This window comes from Mustela putorius, unplaced genomic scaffold (assembly GCF_011764305.1).
Source record: "Mustela putorius furo isolate JIRA1106 unplaced genomic scaffold, ASM1176430v1.1 tig00000788_pilon_pilon_pilon, whole genome shotgun sequence".
Lineage (NCBI taxonomy): Eukaryota > Metazoa > Chordata > Mammalia > Carnivora > Mustelidae > Mustela > Mustela putorius.
The window spans coordinates 5778601-5798769 of record NW_025421481.1 but is presented as its reverse complement, the minus strand read 5'-3'; the positions used below and the strand labels follow the sequence as shown (position 1 = coordinate 5798769).

The following is a 20169-nucleotide window of genomic DNA, read 5'->3' as shown; positions in this document are numbered from 1 at the left end:
ATAAGCTCTGAAAACCAAAAGTAGAGCCCCTTGAATCCCTGGACTTTAAGTGTCACCCTTATTTTCTAGCCTGTGACCATTTATCCAGGGTAAAGTTCCCATATACTTTTCTAATACAGATATCTAGCCTCAGAGGTATTTTAGCTGAATCAGCCACATAAACTGCCTTGAGAAAACCATGGTCAAACCATGTCTGTTTCTCTTAACCTACTATTCTTTATGTTTCCTAACATTACTATTCCTCTTTTGTCACAGTATTTTCTAGTTTCTAGCTACAGGGTTTACCAGTGAAAGCTGACACAGCTGAGTTGCTGAAGGAAAACAGCTGAACTATTATGGAAGGCAATCAGAAAGAAAAGAGAGAGGGAACCTAGAAATGTTAACTAAAGAGGAAACAGGAGAACCTTGGACTTCTGAATCTGTATAAACTTATAAGTCTAGATTAATGTTCTCAATTCTGATATTGGCCCACAGTCAACGAAGAAGGGTCAAAGAAAGAAGAGTTTTCTATATGCACTTCTCACTAATTTAAAATAAATACATATTTTTTAAAAATGTAACAGTAAGAGTCTAGATAATGCCCAAAGCCAATAACAAGTGAAAAGAAAAATGTAAGCATTCATTTTGAGTGACTACTATTAGAAACTTCCTGGCAGTTATTTAACACTATCAATGTCACTGTCACCTTGGATAAGGTGCCCAATTGTATCACACAGTATTCTAGCTCTTTAAAGAAGTACAGGAAGCATGACAAAGGGGAAGTAAGAAAGGCAAGTTGAAGACAGATTTCTGGTTTGGGTGTATTCTCTCAAGAAGTTCATAAAATAGACAAGGTAATAAAATTTTTTCCACATGCCCCTTTTCTAAGATTTTGTCCCCATCCTCCCCCCAAACATGAGATTAAGCCCAAAGAGATTCAGCAGCTTCTATTACATGCTATATGACCCTGTCCCCAGATCCCTGCCACCTTGATTTCTCATCTTAAGAACTTTCTTAACTCCTGGTAGTTCAAGTTTTCCTTGATTATACATACATACACATATATAAGTATGTATATATGCACTTGAATAGTCCTATAAACCCCTATTTCAATGTAAAGAGCAAGCAAGCAAGACTTCAGAGAAAGGTCACATCAGACATGGATGATTCCTTTCCTCAACTCCTTTCTATCACAGAAATAATACGGATTATATTGCTGAGAAAATAGTATCTGTCAATTCAAGATTCAAGAGTTTTGGAAGGATTGAAGAGAACAGGAATAGGTAGAATAGATATTCCATACGGTCCCTTGTTCGGTTAATGAATGTCACAAACTGTGAAGTGTAAACCCAAGGATTCCTTAAAAATAAAAGCCAAGGGGTGCCTGGGAGGTTCAGTCAGTTAAATGTCTGCCTTTGGTTCAGGTCATGATCCTGCGGGCTCCCTGCTTTGCCAGAAGCCTCCTCCTCCTTCTTCCTCTCCCTGCCACTTCCCCTGCTGGTGGGGCATGCGCTCTCGCTCTCTCTCTCTCTCTCTCTCTCAAATAAATAAATAAAATCCTTAAAAAAAAAAAAAAAAAGCCAAGATACCAGAAGAAATACTGCAAAAAGGTCATGCGTTATTAGAGGTGCTGCTAATTATAAGAAAAGGTTAAGAAGGTTAAAAATAAATAAATAAATGTTATCCTGAACATTAAGTATGCTGTTTAAATCTAGGCCTGTTTGGCTCCCTTCTTAGATAGTAAAACCAAAATTCTGATCATCGTTCCATTGAGTTTGCCTTCTCAGACCTAGAAAAGCAGAACAGCAGCTGGTAATACTGCCAGCTGTTATTTTTTCTTGAATTTGGCATGAGAAGACGAATGGTCTTTTAAAATACAGAATATAGGGGCGCCTGGGTGGCTCAGTGGGTTGGGCCGCTGCCTTCGGCTCAGGTCATGATCTCAGGGTCCTGGGATCGAGTCCCGCATCAGGCTCTCTGCTCAGCAGGGAGCCTGCTTCCCTCTCTCTCTCTCTCTGCCTGCCTCTCCATCTACTTGTGATTTCTCTCTGTCAAATAAATAAATAAAATCTTTAAAAAAATAAAGTAAAATAAAAAATACAGAATATAACTCCAATGAATTATTTCTGCAATGTTCCCAAACTATTTGTTTCCAGCTCTTTACAAATAAGAAGAGTATTATTCAGTGATATCAAACACTTACTAAAGAGCTACCTGGAAATTTCTTTTCAAAGATTTATTTCTAGGAATTAAGGATTCCTGGCAATAATTTAAAGTCTGGGAAATCCCCAGTATGAATTACTTATTGTCCTGGTTCGTTTGGCACAATAAGGATTTTTACAAGACCTATGTAGATTTACCATATTTTAAAATATAGTTAGTCATTTTCCTGATATAATGTTTTTAATGACATCTTAAAAATCATAGTGGGGGCGGGGGTACCTGGGTGGCTCAGTTGGTTACGTGTCTGCCTTCAGCTCAGGTCATGATCTCAGGGTCCCGGGATCAAGTCCCACAGCAGGGAGCTTGCTTCTCCCTCTCTTTCTGTTCTCCCTCTCTCTCACACACACACATACACACACACACACACACACACACAAATAAGTAATTTTTAAAAATCATAGCAGGAATTCACATAACAAGAAAAATCTACTTGCTAACATCCTCATCTCTACCAAATTCTGCAAACTAAACTTTCTCAGTGAATGACAGTTCTTATCTCAGTGCTTTTATAACTTTTTTTGCATTATCATCATCTTACAAAAATTCTTGAGAATGCACTTCACTGACAATTATGATACTTTCAGCTAAACAGAGCAAAAAATATATAAAGACTTTCTCTCTCACAGTCAATCTGGAGGCCTACTACATATCCATAACAAAATACATGAAAGAAGAAGCTCATTTAAAAAAAAGGCAACATGGTGACCAACCCACCAAAATATCATCATCTCTCCTCCAAAATGCAGGAAGAAATGGAGGCCAAGAGAACTGCCACACAGTACTTTGGTCATAATCTTCATGTTAGCTAGAATTCTTAATTGCCCATAACCCAATTTTCTTTCAACACAAGGAAACAGGTGGTTACTGAGATTTTTTACCATCATCATCATCACAGATAAAAAGAAGAAAAATATGTTACTCTCTTCTTTCACTTCCTCTTCCACTCTCTTCTTTTCCTTCCTTCTCTTTCCCTTCTCTTCCTGAACAATTCAATCTCTAGGGGCACCTGGGTGGCTCAGTCAGTTAAGCTTCTGCCTTTGGCTCAGGTCATGATCCTGGAGTCCTAGATCAAGTTCCACATCCAGCTTCTTGCTCAGCAAGGAGCCTGCTTCTCCCTCTACTTGCAGCTTCCCCAGCTTGTGCACATGCTCTCTCTCTCTCTCTCTCTCTCCCTCTCTAACAAAGAAATAAAGTCTTTTTAAAAATAAAAGAATAATTTAGTCTCTAAAGCTATTATGAAGGGCAGGAAAAAATAATCATCCACACCAGAGAGAAAAGAGAGGTTGCCGGTGCCTACAGGGAAGTTTACAGAGCCCAAGTCAAGGAAAGAGATATTCATACTGGGGGCAGCTGAGTATGGGGTGTCAGTGCCAAGCAAGTTGGAAAGGGCATCCCTATAAAGGGGTACATGATGTGAGAGGGTGAGAGCCCCAATAGGGTGAAAAGGGTATCCATGTGGTGGTCAGGCAGAGGGGAACATCCGGACATAGGGTGTCAAGAGTCCAAACAGGGTGAAGAGATCATCCACATGCAAGGGTGACCCAGTTCAGGGGGTCAGATCCCAAGCAGGATAAAAAGGGTATCCTTCTGTAGATGTGAACTGGCATAAAGTATCAGAGACTGTTAATGGCAAGAGGCTATCAGTGTAGATCAGGCTAACATGAGCAGCAGAGCCTGAGTTGGGTAATGAAGACATAGACTCAGGGAGGACATGGCAGTAGAGAAGAGGATTTGTTGTTTGTATACAGGAGGATTTATCAAATAAGTATATGTACTAAAGAGAACAGAAATCAAGTTTTTCACTATCGGAGAAAGAAGTTACAAATGTAGGAAGGGAAGAAACCAAAACGAATCATGACTGTGGAGTTGGACTGGAGTTAGACTCATCATTGTAAACCCATGATTTTCAATAAATACAGGTAGATATAGATGTAAGTGTGCATATTTTTGTGTATGAATATATATTTTCACTAATGACTATACTTAGTATCCAAATGTTATCACCTACTTACCATTTTCCAACAAAAAGAACTATGGCTTCTTAGAGAAATGGCTGATCCAGAACTGAGGCAGAGAAAGATAAGTCCTGGAACATTTTATGGTGCCAAAATCAAAGAAATGCTCAAAGAATGACTCAGAAAAGCCAGCCTTCAAGAACTTATACTGGTTAAGTCTGGGACAATTTAAGCATCAAAAATTAACAATGACAATAATACATCAAAACCCATACAAAAAACAAACCATGAGTCCATACTTACATAAATAAAGTGTGATAAAGAATGGGATATGCAGCTAATTAAGTATACCTCCCCACAAAATAGTTATTACAAAGGGAAAAGGAGTAATTGTCTATACAAATGCCTGACAGACACTACATAAACAAGTAAACAAGTGATTAAAGTGAACATTATGAGCAACTGTACAAATCAAAATCATGCAACCCCTGATAGGATGCAATGAAAAGAACACAGCATCCTTCTGTGATATTCCTGCCAAACATGAGCACAATGTGAATCTAATCCTAAGAAAAAAACAAACAAACCCAAACTGAGGGACATTTTACAAAATAACTGGCCTATCATCTTAAAAAGTGTCAAGATCATAGAAGTCAAGGAAAGACTGAGACACTCTTCCACACCGAAGAACATTAAGGAGGTGTGACAACAAAATGTAATATGATTCTGAACTGGATTCCAGTGAAGCACATTATTGGGACAAATCCCCACACTTGAATGGGGTCTAATGGTTATAATGTAGCAATATTAATTTCCTGATTTTAGTAGTTGTATTGTGGTTGTATAGGGAAATACCTTTGCTTTTAGGAAATATAAACTCAATACAAACTAAAATATCCCTAGGTGACGGCATCAGGTTTGCAATTTACTCTCAGGTGGTTCAGAGGAAAAGTTACTTCAACTAAACTAGCTTTTCCACAACTATGTGATTATTTAAAAATCAAAATTAGTTTTCTTAAAGTTCTAGCTCCAACCATTAAAGAATTACTTAACCCTGACTCATGTTCAGATCTAGTTCATATATATAATGGAAGATGGGAGCCAAATGTTGACACTGGATTGATCAGAAGAAAAAGCTTACTTTGTGAGCTTTTGTACTCTATGAAATTAGAAACTACTATATAGCTAGCTATTATCTCATGTGTGTAACTTCTGCAAATTGCCTGGAGGAGAGAATCTGTTTTCTATACTCCAAAGCACCATCACCATGCTGAATACATAGTACACAACCTCAAAATGTCTGTCAACGAAAAATGCTTTAAAAAGCCAGATAAAGAAAATATCAATGATAAGCTTATTAGAAAACCATTAACCTCATGGATTATATATAACACAGCATGCACAACTCCAGCAGAACACAATCTCTGCATGCTCAAATTAGCTTTGTGAAAAATGTAGACGATAACAAACTAATGCTAAATATCTGGTGACCAGTACTATTCCTAAAAGTAGGCAGAAAAAAAGTAATCACTATCTCTGAGATCAGAGAAGGACCAAGCAAATATATCACCCCCAGTGGCCTGTCTTGCTGCCTACATCATTAAAGATTTAACTTAAGACAACGTACCTAAAGAAGTTACATATTAAAATGCAAATATCCCATAGTTCACATCAAATAAAGACATTCATGAATTTATACTAATTATTCCTTAGACAGCCATAATGCCTCAGTAATAATAATAACAAAGAAACCACACATTTTTGGGTTCCTCCTAAATGACAGGCCCTGTGCTAGATATTTTATATAAATTCTCTTTAATCCTTACAATTTTACAACATAGATATCATCCTCACTTCTAAATCAGGAGACTGAGGTCCAAAGAAGTTAAATAACCTGCCCTGGACCAAATGTCCATTCAACAGCAGAGTTTTCATTCCAGCTCAAGACTCTGACTTCTTCCATTACATTCTGTTGCTTCTTTCTACCATGCCATTCACTGTTGCTGAAAATGGACACCCATGGCATGAGGAAATAAGGGGCAATTTAGAAAACTTTTTATTTGTACATGATAAAACTGAATGAGAATTCTGGGTTTCAGGTTAAAAAAAAAAAAAAAAAAGAATGTCTCAGAACAAGAAAGGAACAAAGGCTTAGCGAAAGGACAGAGGAGAACAAAAACAGGGGATGAGAAGGTTCCTAAGGACAAAGTGCCTGGTTGCCTGCTTTTTATACAGAGCCTAACACTAGACTTGACAAGATCCTTCAGTTAGTAATGGAAGCAGTTAAAACTAAGAGCTCAGATTTATTGGCTTGAACAAATGAATCAAAAAGTTAAATGAAATTAGGTGAAAACTATGGTAAATACTATATTTTCCTCCTTTTCATGAGGGAAGAAATAGGGAAAAATAAATCACACCCATCTGGAGACTTGGCATGCATGGACAAGTTATTAAACCACCTTTGAAAACAAAAGAAGTTAGATACCATTATGCACCCACAAAATCTTGGATAAAACAGTCCCACCGTGTTTTAAGGAGAAAATGATGACTGACTTGGGGAGCCTGGGTGGCTCAGTGGACTAAGCCGCTGCCTTCAGCTTGGGTCCTGATCTCAGGGTCCTGGGATCGAGCCCCACATCAGGCTCTCTGCTCAAATAAATAAATAAAATCTTAAAAAAGAAAATGATGACTGACAAATATCCTAAAACATCTTTAGTTATTTTAACACTAAATCCAGCTTATCACTCATGTGCTATCAATAAACAAATGTAAACAAAATACTGCCTATAATGTGAAAGTACATGAGGAGCATAAATAAAAATAATTGAAAATTAGGTATGAGCTAAAATATATTACTGTGTAACTTTGCAGAAAATGTATTTTCTCTTTGCTCCTGGAAACATACTCATATTTTCATATTTTAACCCAGGAGAAACACTGATCCCTATGGAATAAGGAAGCAATAGGGCACAATAAAAAGATATTCAGGGATTGGAAAGTCCTGAATTTCAATCTTGCTCCTGTCACTAGCTTTGTAACTTTGGGCGAGTTATTCAATTTTTCTGCTCTTTTCCCCTAATTATAATTATAAGGCTAACAATAAATATCTTTCAGGACTATAGTGAAGACCGGATACAAAGCATGTAAAGCAATTGGCATAATATCTGGGACACTAATAATACAAGCAATTCCACTTTTAGAAATAGATCCTAAGTAGAATGCCTGGGTGGCTCAGTCGGTTGAGCGTCTGCCTTCGGCTCAGGTCATGATCCCAGTGTCCTGGGATCAAGTCCCACATCGGGCTCCTTGCTCCGCAGGGAGCCTGCTTCTCACTCTGACTCTGTCTGCCACTCTGCCTGCCTGTACTCTATCTCTCTGACAAACAAATAAATAAATAAAATCTTAAAATATATATATATATATATCTTAAGAATATAATTTATGACAAATGTGGTTTCTATGACAATGTTCATCATACTACTACTATACTACCTAAACATTATCCAAGTATCTACATTAAAAGAATATTTAAGTTAAGATAAATACACCAGATCTGGGGTTCTCACACTTTAGTGTATATAACAATTACCTAGGGAAGCTTATGAAATGCATATTCCCAAAACTTTTACTCAGAAATTCTCACCCAGTAGGTCCAAGGTGAGACCAAAAAATTCCTATGTTTAATAAACAACCACAGGGTTGATTCTGGTGTAGGAAGTCTATGAAAATTCTGCACTAAGTGGGATTTTTTTAAAGATTTTATTTATTTGCAGAGAGAGAGAGAACATGAGCAGGGGTGAGGGACAGAAAGAGACAAGCAGACTCCCCACTGAGCAGGGAGTCAGATGCAGGGCTTGATCCCAGGACTCTGAGATCATGACCTGAGCCAAAAGCAGACACCTAACCAACAGAGCCACCCAGATATCCCTAAATGGGATATTTTAATGATGCCATTAAAAATACTATTATGAAGTCTTTATAATAACACAGAAAAAGTTTATGATATACTATTAAGGCAAAAATTCAGGATTCAAAATGTATGTTTTATCTAATAACAATTATACTAAATACACACCAGAACAAATGGGCCTTAGCCATAGAATTAGGAGTGATTTTTTTCATTTTACCTAATTATTTGGAACAGAGTCATGTTATCATCATAAATGAATAAGTAATATATCAAAAATTTGAGGGGGAAAAAAGTCAACGGATCACCATGCTCCTCAGGATTAAGTTAGAAATCCTTAGTGTAGCACAAAGTCCTTCAATCTTCAGACTTGCCTCTTACCCATGCTCTATACCAAACTACTTACAATACTCCAAATTATATCCTACATTTTCACATACTACTATTGACTATACTATTCCTTCTCCAGAAAAGCCCTTCCCTCAGATGGTCTGCCTGGCAAACTCCCATTCATCCAGTAAGAGTCAAGAATCACCTCTTTTCTGAAGTTTCCCTTGACTACTTCTCCCAGACAGAATTAAATAATTCTATCTTCACATTCCTATTGTATTATTTGGTACTTCCATTACAATAAATATCACACTGTACTTTAACTCTTTGTTGACATACCTGTTCCATTATTCTACAAATACTTGGGGTTAGGTGGAGAGGATCTCATTCAATTTTAGAATCCACAATGTACTCAAGAAATATTTATAGGGGCGCCTGGGTGGCTCAATAGGTTAAGCCTCTGCCTTCGGCTCAGGGCATGGTCTCAGGGTCCTGGGATCGAGGCCCACATCAGGCTCTCTGCTCAGCGGGGAGCCTGTTTCCCCCCTTTCTCTCTGCCTGCCTCTCTTCCTACTTGTGATCTCTCTCTCTCTGTCAAATAAATAAATAAAATCTTTAAAAAAAAAAGAAATATTTGTAAATAACAATGAGAGATAATTCTTTGTTATCATTGTTCTTGGATGTCAGTTCCCTATGAAATCCTGATTGACTTGTTGGGTTAGTTGGAGAGTAGTTGGCTTATTGAATAATAATACTTGGTCCAAAAATATCCTAATACAGGGGCGCCTGGGTGGCTCAGTGGGTTAAGCCGCTGCCTTCGGCTCAGGTCATGATCCCAGGGTCCTGGGATTGAGCCCCGCATCGGGCTCTCTGCTCAGCAGGGAGCCTGCTTCTTCCTCTCTCTCTGCCTGCCTCTCTGCCTGCTTGTGATCTCTGTCAAATAAATAAATAAAATCTTTAAAAAAAAAAATCCTAATACATAGCATAAAACATACCAGTAAAAAAACTTACATGATTACTTTAACCATTATTCATAATTCTTCACCTTCTCTGATTATGTCTTCAAAGCTTTTATCAAACTTCAGAGTGACAGATCACTCTGGTCATTAGTCAAATCAAATAAAGAAGGAACAACTCTGTCCTAGAGTACCCGACTACTGGAATTTACCATGCCAAAGAACATCTCTGCATAATTCCTGCTGCTCCTCCCAAACACACTCCCACTCACTCCCGTGTCCTATACTAACAGTAAAATAGCTATACAAAACAGGGATAATTCTGTAAGTAAATATAGAAGTTTTTTATATATTCAAAAGACACTATATTTAGCATATTTATATGATACATAAAACATTTAAAAAGCAGATTAGTTACTAGAGGTACCAAATAAGGACTCAAAGTGGCTAAATAGTAATTTAGCCCCAAAAAAAGAAAAGAAAAAAAGTAAAGTTTAATGTGGAAGGATGAAATTAGGATCCAGGGGTCATAACTTCAAATGTCTTCCCTGTACAGTAAAACATACATTTATGGAATAACTTAGATACTGAAGTTTTAAATAACAAGAAAATGCATTTAAAAGAATTTGAATCTCAAACTACATTAGATGTCAAAGCTCTTATACAATTCTATTCCATACACTTGTCATCTTTGATTATACAATAAATATGTACCTCAAGGAATAACTTCTTGAAATAGGCAAACAACATACCACAAGCTGATATCTAAGACAGGTGTGTTACTATAACAGATACCAATAAAAAAGTTCCAGGGACCAAATAAATAGCCAAAAGAAAAGGCTTTTGCAGCACCAGCCCTATGCCATCCCATTTCTCATGTCTTCAGTCAAATCCCTTTCTCTTTTGACAGCATCAACCTCATAAGAAGGAAAAATAAATGACCACCTTTAACCAATCTCTCTTGCAAATCTGGCAAAATGCACTTCATCAGCTCCGCTAATAAGAGATCCAAAGCATTACTATTTGAGCCTAAAGTTTTATTTGCTCTTTAAATGAAAATACTAAAATAGTTTCCTCTTCCTAAAAACCTCTGCAGTCACATTTCAACTCCCACAAATAGTATTTGGAGGCAGGATAAAGTTAGGTAAGTTACAAGAGCACTGATCCATGAGGTTAGAGGAGAAATTAACACCAAGGCAGGCAGGAAACTAGACATGAGGAAAGCCCAATATTTGTTCTTCTTAATCTATGTTTCACTACACAGCCTTTCCCAACTCTACTCCTCACACAAAATTAGTTTCCCTTCAGGAGAGGGACAACTGGCACAAAAACTAGAGCCAGGCTGAACTTGTAGTAATTAAAATGGAGAAGAGGTTTTCTTTATAGAAAAAGAGATTTGGGCAGGAAGGGTTAAAGGAAATGTGGTGTGGGGAACAGAAATATCAAGCAGGCTGCAAGAAATTAAGTTAGCTGTTTATGCCTACATCTATTAGTCAAGATTTGATTCAATTCGATCAAAGAAGGTGACAAGTCTAGGCCAAATGTCTCAGTTCACTTAACTAGAAGTAATTAACCACTTTAAATAAAGCTTCTCTACAAGACAGTAGAACCCAAATAACGACAACACAACTGAATCAAAGTTCCATTTTATAAAATTAATGAAGACACGCTATTAAAAAAGGAAGCACTATCTCTAAGAAACAGATTCAGAGATGAACACTCTTTAGAGACTGCACAAGAGACTGACAAAAACAAAATTTATCCTTTAACCATATATTCTGATTCACCCTCGAATGTCACACAATTTCATGCCAAACCCAGGTTTAACACAAATGAAGAATTCACTTCCTGTTCTACAGATGCAAAGGAAGAAAACTGGACTCTAAGAAGAATTCCTAGATCTGTGTTATAGAGGAAAATTCAGAGTTTTCCACTGGCATTGTGCCTCTGCCTACCATATGGTGTAGCTGACCATGTCATCACATACATGAGAAAGAAGTGGAACACAGATGAATGCTCTCTGTGAATTCCTGCTTTTTAAAATATAAAATATTCTTTGATGAATAACCAAAACTCACATTTTAATTAACTAAAGCTACGCTGCAATATGTTCAAAATGGAACCAAAGACACACTGAAATGCATGTAAATGTTAAAAAAAAAAAATAAACTTCAGGTTCGGTAGACTAAAATTAGTTTTTTCTAACCCTTGATTTGAATTATAGTCAGCTCCCATTTCTAGTTAAATGCACACGATGAACGTTCTATAATAGGCTCCTTGAAAGAATTTTCCAAAATTATATCAAATACATAATCAAATTATTTCAGTACACAACTGAACAAATCAAATTGTATTTACTGTCACCTGAGAGGTTAAATTGCTAAAGTCAATAGAGGCAATGCTGAATATTTTAAGCTTCTGCATTAATGTCAGTGAAGATCTGTTCTACCCTTCCATGACTTGAAGAATACACTGAGATACACTAGGAATTAGGCAATGTAAGAATGGCCAGGGTGAGTAGTAGTCACTACTGGCTGGTTGTCCTAATTCCCTGCTACACATCAGTCTCACTGCTTTGATGAGGGAGCTGAAAACATAGCTTAGTAGAGAAGAGGTCAATAACAAAATTCCCTCTCCTCTCTCTTCACTCCACATCATGCAGCTGGCACTGTTCACTCTGGCAGACACAGCTCCCTGAACATAATGGTGCAATCACCGCTTCAAACATCATTACTATCTAAAATAGATAACCCACTTGCAACTTGACTATTTTTATAGATATAACATTTTCATGCAGTTTAACTGCTCTGTTTGTGATTTATTCCACTTAACCAATGCAGTTTCCCTGAAAGTCAGTACCTTATCAGAGTCCCAATAACAACAATAGCCCAAATAGTTGTAAAATTACAACACTTCTGAGTTGCCTCTGATCTCCTTTTACCCATCACCAAAAACTTCATGAACTGAATCATAAATCTGAAAAAATTTGTAATCTCTCTGGTTTACATATCTTTGGTGAGTAGAGACTATTTTCCCCTACTTCCCACAGATCTACTTTTTCACATGGGGGTCTTGAAAACTGGATTCTTTTTGTTTTTTTATTTTATTTATTTATTTGACAGAGAGAGACAAAGCAAGAGAGTGAACACAAGCAGGGCGAGTGGGAGAGGGAGAAGCAGGCTTCCTGCTTCCCAGGACGCTGGGATCATGACCTGAGCCTAAGGCAGATGCCACCCAGGCACCCCAAAAAACTGGACTTTATGTTCCACAAGAATTTGTAATATGCTTTACATGTGATCCTTTGAGTTATTAAGAAAATCAAGTAAATTTGAGTTGTAAAACTTTTTTATTGCTTTATTATTTCTTAATCTAGACTCACCAAGAAAGAAATTATTCAATATACATTCTAAATAGCAATTATTTTGTTTAGATTAAAAGGTAGTTGTGTCAAAGGAAGACACTAAAAGATTTTGAGGCTGTCTCATAAGAGATGTTGAATAAAATGAAACTTCACATATAATGTGGAGAGAGAAAAGGAAGGAGGTAATTCAATTTGAGTACTCTGATGAGCTCTAAGGAGCTCAGATTTCTTTAAAGACAAAAGGTGTGGATGAGAGAGAGATATAACTGAAAACAAACACAAAAAGGCATTTACCTGGGAAAATATTAATGTCTCTTTCAACTAAGTTTGAAAAAAAGAAGAGAGGCATAAAAAAGTTCACTTCTATAACAGATAATATAACCATAAGCTCTGACAGAATAACTAAAACTGTGGATGGTTTTAGACCGCCAGAGAATTTCCTGTGATATCTAACAATGCCAAGAATCTGATTCTTCCCAACTTCTATTTTGTTCTATCATCTCTAGAGAGAATCATTTTCAAACCAAAAAGTATAAACAAATAATGTTGGGACATTATTGAAATTTCAAAAAGACAGAGGTCATAACAGACATTTTAATTGAGTATAAGTATTCAGAAGAATTAGGTACAAGGGAGAAGGAATTTGCATCAGTACTAGGCATCATCAATGGTTTACCATTGTAAACAAGCTATAATAAAGTAGCCTGATTTAGGTGGAATTTATAGACTTACTACTAGAGATAGATCAAAAGAATGTCATAAACAGGACACAGCATGAATTCAGAAGAGCAATGGATAAAATATTCAAAATATTCTCACAGGTATATTAGAAGTAGCTGAATGAGATTTCTATTACATGGCTTCAATGCTGGTAGAAATACCATGTATAAAGTTTGCTACTTTTAAATTCATAGTAAGCTAAAGAAAGTTTTTTTAGGGATATATCATAATGGTTGAATTCCAATTATAGAAAACATGCTTATTAAATCTACAGATGGTACAGAGGATAAAGTTAATATGCTGGAAGATAGACTCAAGAATCAAAAAGACCTAGTTAGATTATAAGTATAGGCTAAACAAGGAAGAATAAATGTAATAGGAATAACTCAAGTTCAATCAACACTTCTACAAATATGATAGGAGAACCACCGCTTCACAAGTCATTGACAAAAATACCTGGAAGCTTTAAGTATCTGCTTAATGTGAGCCAATGTCATTATATACCTCAGTAAAACGGATCTGTATTAAGGTACATCTTAAATCAATAACAAAAATAATAATTTCACTGTGTGATGTTTTAAATAGCTGCTATTTTGATTACATAACACATGTTCATTTTTAAAATACTGAAAAATGTAAATAAGCAAAAAGACAATAAAGATCACCCACAATTCTACCTCAAAGATGAAGACTACTTTTTACATTTTGGTGTTTATCATTCCATACATCTTAATACATATTATAAATTTTCACAAGTGCTTATATTTTCTTAAAAAAAAATAGGATCATACTACAAATGCTATTTTGTAAACTTTATTTTTTTTTAATTCAACAGTGTGTCAAGTCCTAGTGTATTTACTCTGGTCAACTGTTATTGGTGCATTTTGTTCATTTCTGCTCATCACCTTTACGAGAGTCACTGTAGAATTTGAGAATATGCAAATAAATAAAAAGAGAATAGTGAGAAGCATGAAAATATAGCTTCACCTACACTCCATTGCCAACTAATACCAACTGTTGGAAATTACAGGGAGGAGGATTTCAACTCAATATAAGGATAATTTTTTTAATTAGAGCTGTCAAAAAACCCTGAATGGACCTAGTCATTTAAGGGTTTTACAACACTAGAATAACTAACAGGTAAAAGATGTTCCTCTAGGTCAGAAGTTGAATAAATGGCCCCATTTTATTTGCATATTCTGTAATTCTAGTGGAAACTGTACTAAAGAAATTTACTCTATGTCCATTATGAAGCAAAACTTTAGTAATCAAGATCTTAGGAAACAGAGTCAAATGCTTTAAATCTCTGTGAGAAATAACACTAATGATAACCACCAATGTGGTAAATGTTTTGCATTCATTTCTTTCTATTTCACTTCTTACAAATATGTGATAGGTACCATTACTATTCCCATTTTATAGAAGAGGACAGTGAGACTTAGAGAGATTTTTATACTTATTGAAGATCATTCTTACTTTTGCTGAAAATGCACCCAAGCATACCTGATTCCCCATCAGGTAGCTACTGCTCACTTCTTAGTAGGCATATGTCAACAAAAGCATTTTCAGAGCAGATGGAGAGAAGTGAATTGGGGGAAATTGGAGGGGAAGAGAAACCATGAGAGGCTGTGGACTCTGAGAAACAAACTGAGGGTTTTGGAGAGGAGGGGGGATGGGAAGAGCCTGCTGGGTAGTATGGAAGGCACATATTGCATGGAGCACTGGGTGTGGTGCATAAACAATGAATTCTACAACACTGAAAAGAAATAAAATTAAATTAAATTTAAAAAAAAGAAAGAAAAAGAAAAGTTCTTATCTACTGATCCCTCGATGGGCAGTCATGAGATTTTTTTTTTTTTTTGTAATTTAGGAAAGAAATTAAGGATTTTCAAATCAAATTATTCATAGCAAAAAAGAGTTCTGGTTAGACTATGCCATGTATCTTAAATTTTTGTGATTCCAACAGATTCAATGAGTAAGACTTTAAGATGTGGAAAAGCAAATTTAAATCACATAACTTCAAATTTTTGCCATCGCTAATTAAGTGACCTTGGACAAGTCTTTAATCTTCCTAACTCTTCAGTCCTTCTGTGAACTGAGGCTCAGCCACTTAAAGCTGATAGAAGAATTGAATGAGATGATATGCATAAGCATTTAGCACAGTATCTGACACTATTACACAACACAAGTAATAAAGGCAGGGAGGAGGTAGTGGCAAATCCATTCTGCAATTTATTCCAAAGTATTTAAAACTGTTGAAGTGTCATTATGTTTGAAGAGGAAGGGGCCACATTGTCCATTATTCTGTAAATAAATTTCTGATGACAATCATTTGTGAAAAAAAGTAACAATTAAATGTGCCTTCTTAGAAATTTCATTTTATGCAAAGGATCATCCAAAGAATACATTTTAAACCCTGATTTTCTTCAGAGACCTTGTTTTAGTTGTTTATTTTGTATGAGATAGATTCAAGTTTAAAGGTTACTGGTTTTGATTTTAACTTTTACAACTTGGTTCAAACTACTCCAATGAACACATGATTTTAAGTTTTGTTTTCCAGGCACATTTCTGTTATAGAGCTACCATTCTCACCTGACAAAACGAGCAAAAGGGAAAACGTTTTAATCAAGAATTATGCTGTGGGTTACAATTCTGAAATTTTATCTTAATTCCTAAAATTTGCCATCTATCCTTTTTTTTAAATGGCACAACTGAGAAAGTATTTAAAAGATATTTATTTTTAACTTCTATCACAAAGATGGGCTTTTTAAAATACCATTTATCTCAATAACATTAACTTAAGTTCTCACTGTTCTCAAAGAATTCCTTAGTGTTTTTCCAAAGGAACTGATTACTTACAAACCTCTCGCAAATTACAGGTTTCTAGCCATAAACACTTTTACAACTAATTCAGTCAACTAGTAAACATATTTATTTTATCTGCAACTTTAAAACCACAACCAGATAAACTGCTTTTATATAAATTACCTGTGACTAAGGGCAATTATCAGAGCCATAATCTGAAATATGTAAACTATTTGTATTTTAAATTGAAAATTACTTAACAAGAGAGTACACACACACACACACACACACGAGTCATCACTTCTAAGATCAACAAAAAATAAGTCCCACATTCACTGATCTGACATGAACCATCATTCCAATAAAATGTCACTATTAACAAGTATAGATGATTACATATGGAGCTTTTTAAAATCCATCAACTATTTGCCAACTAAATTCATTTCACTCTAATACAGATGTTTTCATTTTCTCTATTAGCCAATATTGTAATTAACTGCACTGCCCAACCTCTACAACATAAAAGAATTTGAGTAAAGGACACAATGTTATCATCCAGCAGTCTGTATTAAACACTTGTCAAGAGTGGCACAGGAGTTTTTAAAAGCTAAGAAAATCACTTGGATTTTTTAAAATTTTTACAAGTACAGTTGGGTTGCTTAAGAGATGTTCTAGGGTGAAGATATGATGCTTCCAAAGAAGACTGATGCTTCCAAAAATATCCAGGGCAAAATGAATAGCCATAATTTTATAAAGAGCTTTCCTTGCATTTTACCTAATGAATATCCTTCAGGCTTCTTCCCTCTTATTTAATTTGTCCATCAATTCAACTTTTAAGTTCATAGTTTTTCCAACGTGCAAATCAACCCAGCTATTCTGCTGAATAAAGACCCTGACATTTTTTTAAATGTCATCTTAAGAGTCTCCAAGCAATATTAGTCTCACCTGCAACATCTTCATATTAAAAGGCCTCTACTATATTCCATATACACCATCCCGATCCCGACCTGACATCCGTCATCCTACTAACCAAGTTTCACTCTGCTGTGTCCAGGTAACTGGAAGTACTGCTGGGGCTGCCTCACCTGCCTCATCAAGTTTTACACACACCCTGTACTGGTGACATCTCATCAGAAGGTTCCTTTGCTTCATTTTGTGGGATCATAACCCCCAGCACAGCAAATGCCTTCTGCAAGAGAAGGTAACAGCAACCAAAGGCTGTTGCTTTTTGCAGGGTAACTGGATGCACGCAATAGCTTCTCTACCAATTTCATTCAAATAGACAAAAAAGGCTGGGTTCGACACTAAAAATACATAAATATTGGTGAAAAGCGAGTGGAACACCAATTTTCTTCCAGCAACACTAGTACATGTACAAGTTCTGCACCATAGCTCGCAGAAAAGTAGCTACTGACGCATTGATGGAAGGCTATTTTCAAATTACTCAAAGAATCTAAGGCATCAATCGGACTAGGAGCTTCATGCCTCCTCTCCACACACACAGTCTCTTTTCCTGCCTAATTTAAGAATGAATCGCTGGCAGCCACCAGGTGCAGTAACTCTGAGAATGAGAACGGATCTATCACAATGCAAAACGAGGTGTGCAATCCCAGAGCTGGTTCCCGTCCTTACCTTAGCAAATTAGACAGGGGCAAGGGTCCGGATCCACCGCCCAGGATCCCTCCTTTTCTGCCAGACAGGAGTTTCTCCACCAGAGCCACATTTCCAGTGCGGGCAGCTTCCAGCAGCTCCTGGTCCTTCCCCATAGTCTTTCACCGGCTCCCTCACAGAGTCCTGCCCCCCCCACCCCCCCCCGGTCTTCCTCCCCGCCCACCCCCACTTCCCAAAAATCCAGGGCCCTCTCCGCCCCACCCTAAAATAATGCAAGAGCTTCAGCACGAAGCGATTCCTGCAGCCCCAAGCCGGGAACACCACTGTCCTCCTCTTCGGGGCGCAGCTTTTACAATGGGGATCAGACCATGTCTAGGAAGAGGGGCTGGCCGAGCCGGGAGCCGCGACGCGCCCCCACAGCCACTCCCCTGAATTCCCGAGGCCTCGTTCCCGAGGGTGGGGCGCGAGGGGGTGCTTATAAGGAGCGCGAGGAGGATGCTGAGGACTAAGGAGGTAGCAGGAAGAGGAGGCGGAGACAGTCCTCGCCGGAGCCTGAGCGCAGCGAACCACCACGGCGGCGGCGGCTCGCGCACCCTCACGCCGGCGGTCCCGACTCTCCTCAGCTTCCGCGCCTGGCGGGCTCCGCGGCTAGGCGGCGGCGTTCGCGGCTCGAGACGGAGAGGAGCGCGGCGGCTGCGGCTCGGGCGGCCCTGGTCCACGCAGAGACAGGGCGGTGCGAACGAGCCGCGGCGGGCGCGTGCCGAGGGCGGCGGCGACGGCGGCGGTGGTGGCGGCGGCGGCGGCGCAGGGGCTGAGGCAGAGCGGGCGGGAGGACGCCCCGGTCCGCCGGTGGCGGCTCTGAGGCCTGGCGCGCGTGGCGGCCGGCGTACGGGGGGCGTGTGCGCGCGGGCAGGTGCGGCCAGTAGGTCCGTCCCGAGTCGGGAGGGGGGGGAGTGGCGGGGGTAGGGGGTGAAGAGAACGGGGGAGGGGGCCGGCCCGCGATGGGGGCGGGGCGCCGGGATGAGATTCTCTTCGTTTTCGTGGGCGGGGACCCTCCCTCCTCCAGTCTCCTTGGGGGAGGTTTAACCGTGTGAGGTCTGGAGTTCTTCGGTCGCGGTGACTCCTCGTCAGCGGGGCTGGCGCGGGCGCCACGCCTCGGGTCAGTCACGAAGCTTGAGGAAAAGCCTCCATGACGGGGATGGCGAAGCTGGTGGTGCTGGGAAGGGGCCCTTCTGCGGTCGCTTCTGTCCTGGCAACTCGACCTCCGTTTCGCCCTTCCGCTTACCTCCGCGAGACGAAGGAGAGCGCCCCTTGGTTAGAAAGGTTTGTTTTATCCTAGTTTCGGAGGCACTGGCCGCTGTACAGTTTGTGACTGTTCCAGTTTTTCTAGTCTTTAACGAGCCCCACAGTTCAGCTGGGCTTTGGAGAGCAACTGACGTCTAAAAATATCAGGGAAAAGGCTCTAATTGGAAATTCCTCCACATGCACACTGGGAAAAGCATTATAAATGGACATGGATTAGAGACCCACTTTTAATTTGCATAAATATCATCAGCAGTTCATTGTGCGTGGTTGGCTTGAATTTGTTCCATTTTTTTTTTTTCTCTCTCTCCTTGCCCATAGTAGGGAACACGAGTTTGTTTGCTTTTGAAACTTACTGTGATACCTTGTGCTTTCGTTGCCTTGCCCTAGGAATACACGATAAATGTTAACTTGTTGAATAGCGACTGTGAGAAAAGGGTCAAGATAGGCCCTTTCCTCACAACGACTCAGTGAACGGGGTATTGCCAACGTATATCCATTTTGGAAATGAGGACATAGTGGCTCAAAGGGTTAATTAAATGACTCACGATGTCGCACACAGTCAGTGGTCGGTCACATCTGGACCCCAGAACTGATCCTCTGTAGAGCCTGTGTTCTTCCCAATACACTTTACTGCCCCCATGGAAGGATAAAATGGGCTGACAAGGAATTACTACAAACATTGCTGAACGGGTCCTTATGTGCCAGGCACTTTGCCACATGTTTTATCCGTATGTTTTATCAGCCTTCCTAACAATTCCATGAGACGGGTACCATTTTTATCCTTACAGTTGAACAAACAGGTTAGCCCAATATGCGGCTAGAATGGAACTGAACCCAGGCTCAAATCCAGAGCTGCCTGCTATAGGCAGAGAGTTTACATACATAACTGGGGAAAACTTATAACACGTTCAGAGATAAATAACAGAAATACAGTTTTTTAAGTGTTCATGGAATTCAGTGTTTTGAGATTTCATTTGGTTCAAAGTAGGAGGTAAATTATGGTTATTTATAGGAAGT

The 20169-nt window shown here is 38.6% G+C and overlaps 1 protein-coding gene across 1 annotated transcript in view; it reads right to left on the bottom strand.

Moving 5' to 3' along the window:
- ANKS1B (ankyrin repeat and sterile alpha motif domain containing 1B) overlaps positions 1–18028 on the bottom strand; it is a 1114451-nt gene extending 1096423 nt beyond the window's left edge. Inside the window, 1 exon segment of the mRNA XM_045084805.1 lies at positions 17869–18028. Within this exon segment, the coding sequence (XP_044940740.1) occupies positions 17869–18002 (134 nt within the window). The 5' untranslated portion in view covers positions 18003–18028.
- Between the last annotated feature and the right edge of the window lie 2141 nt (positions 18029–20169).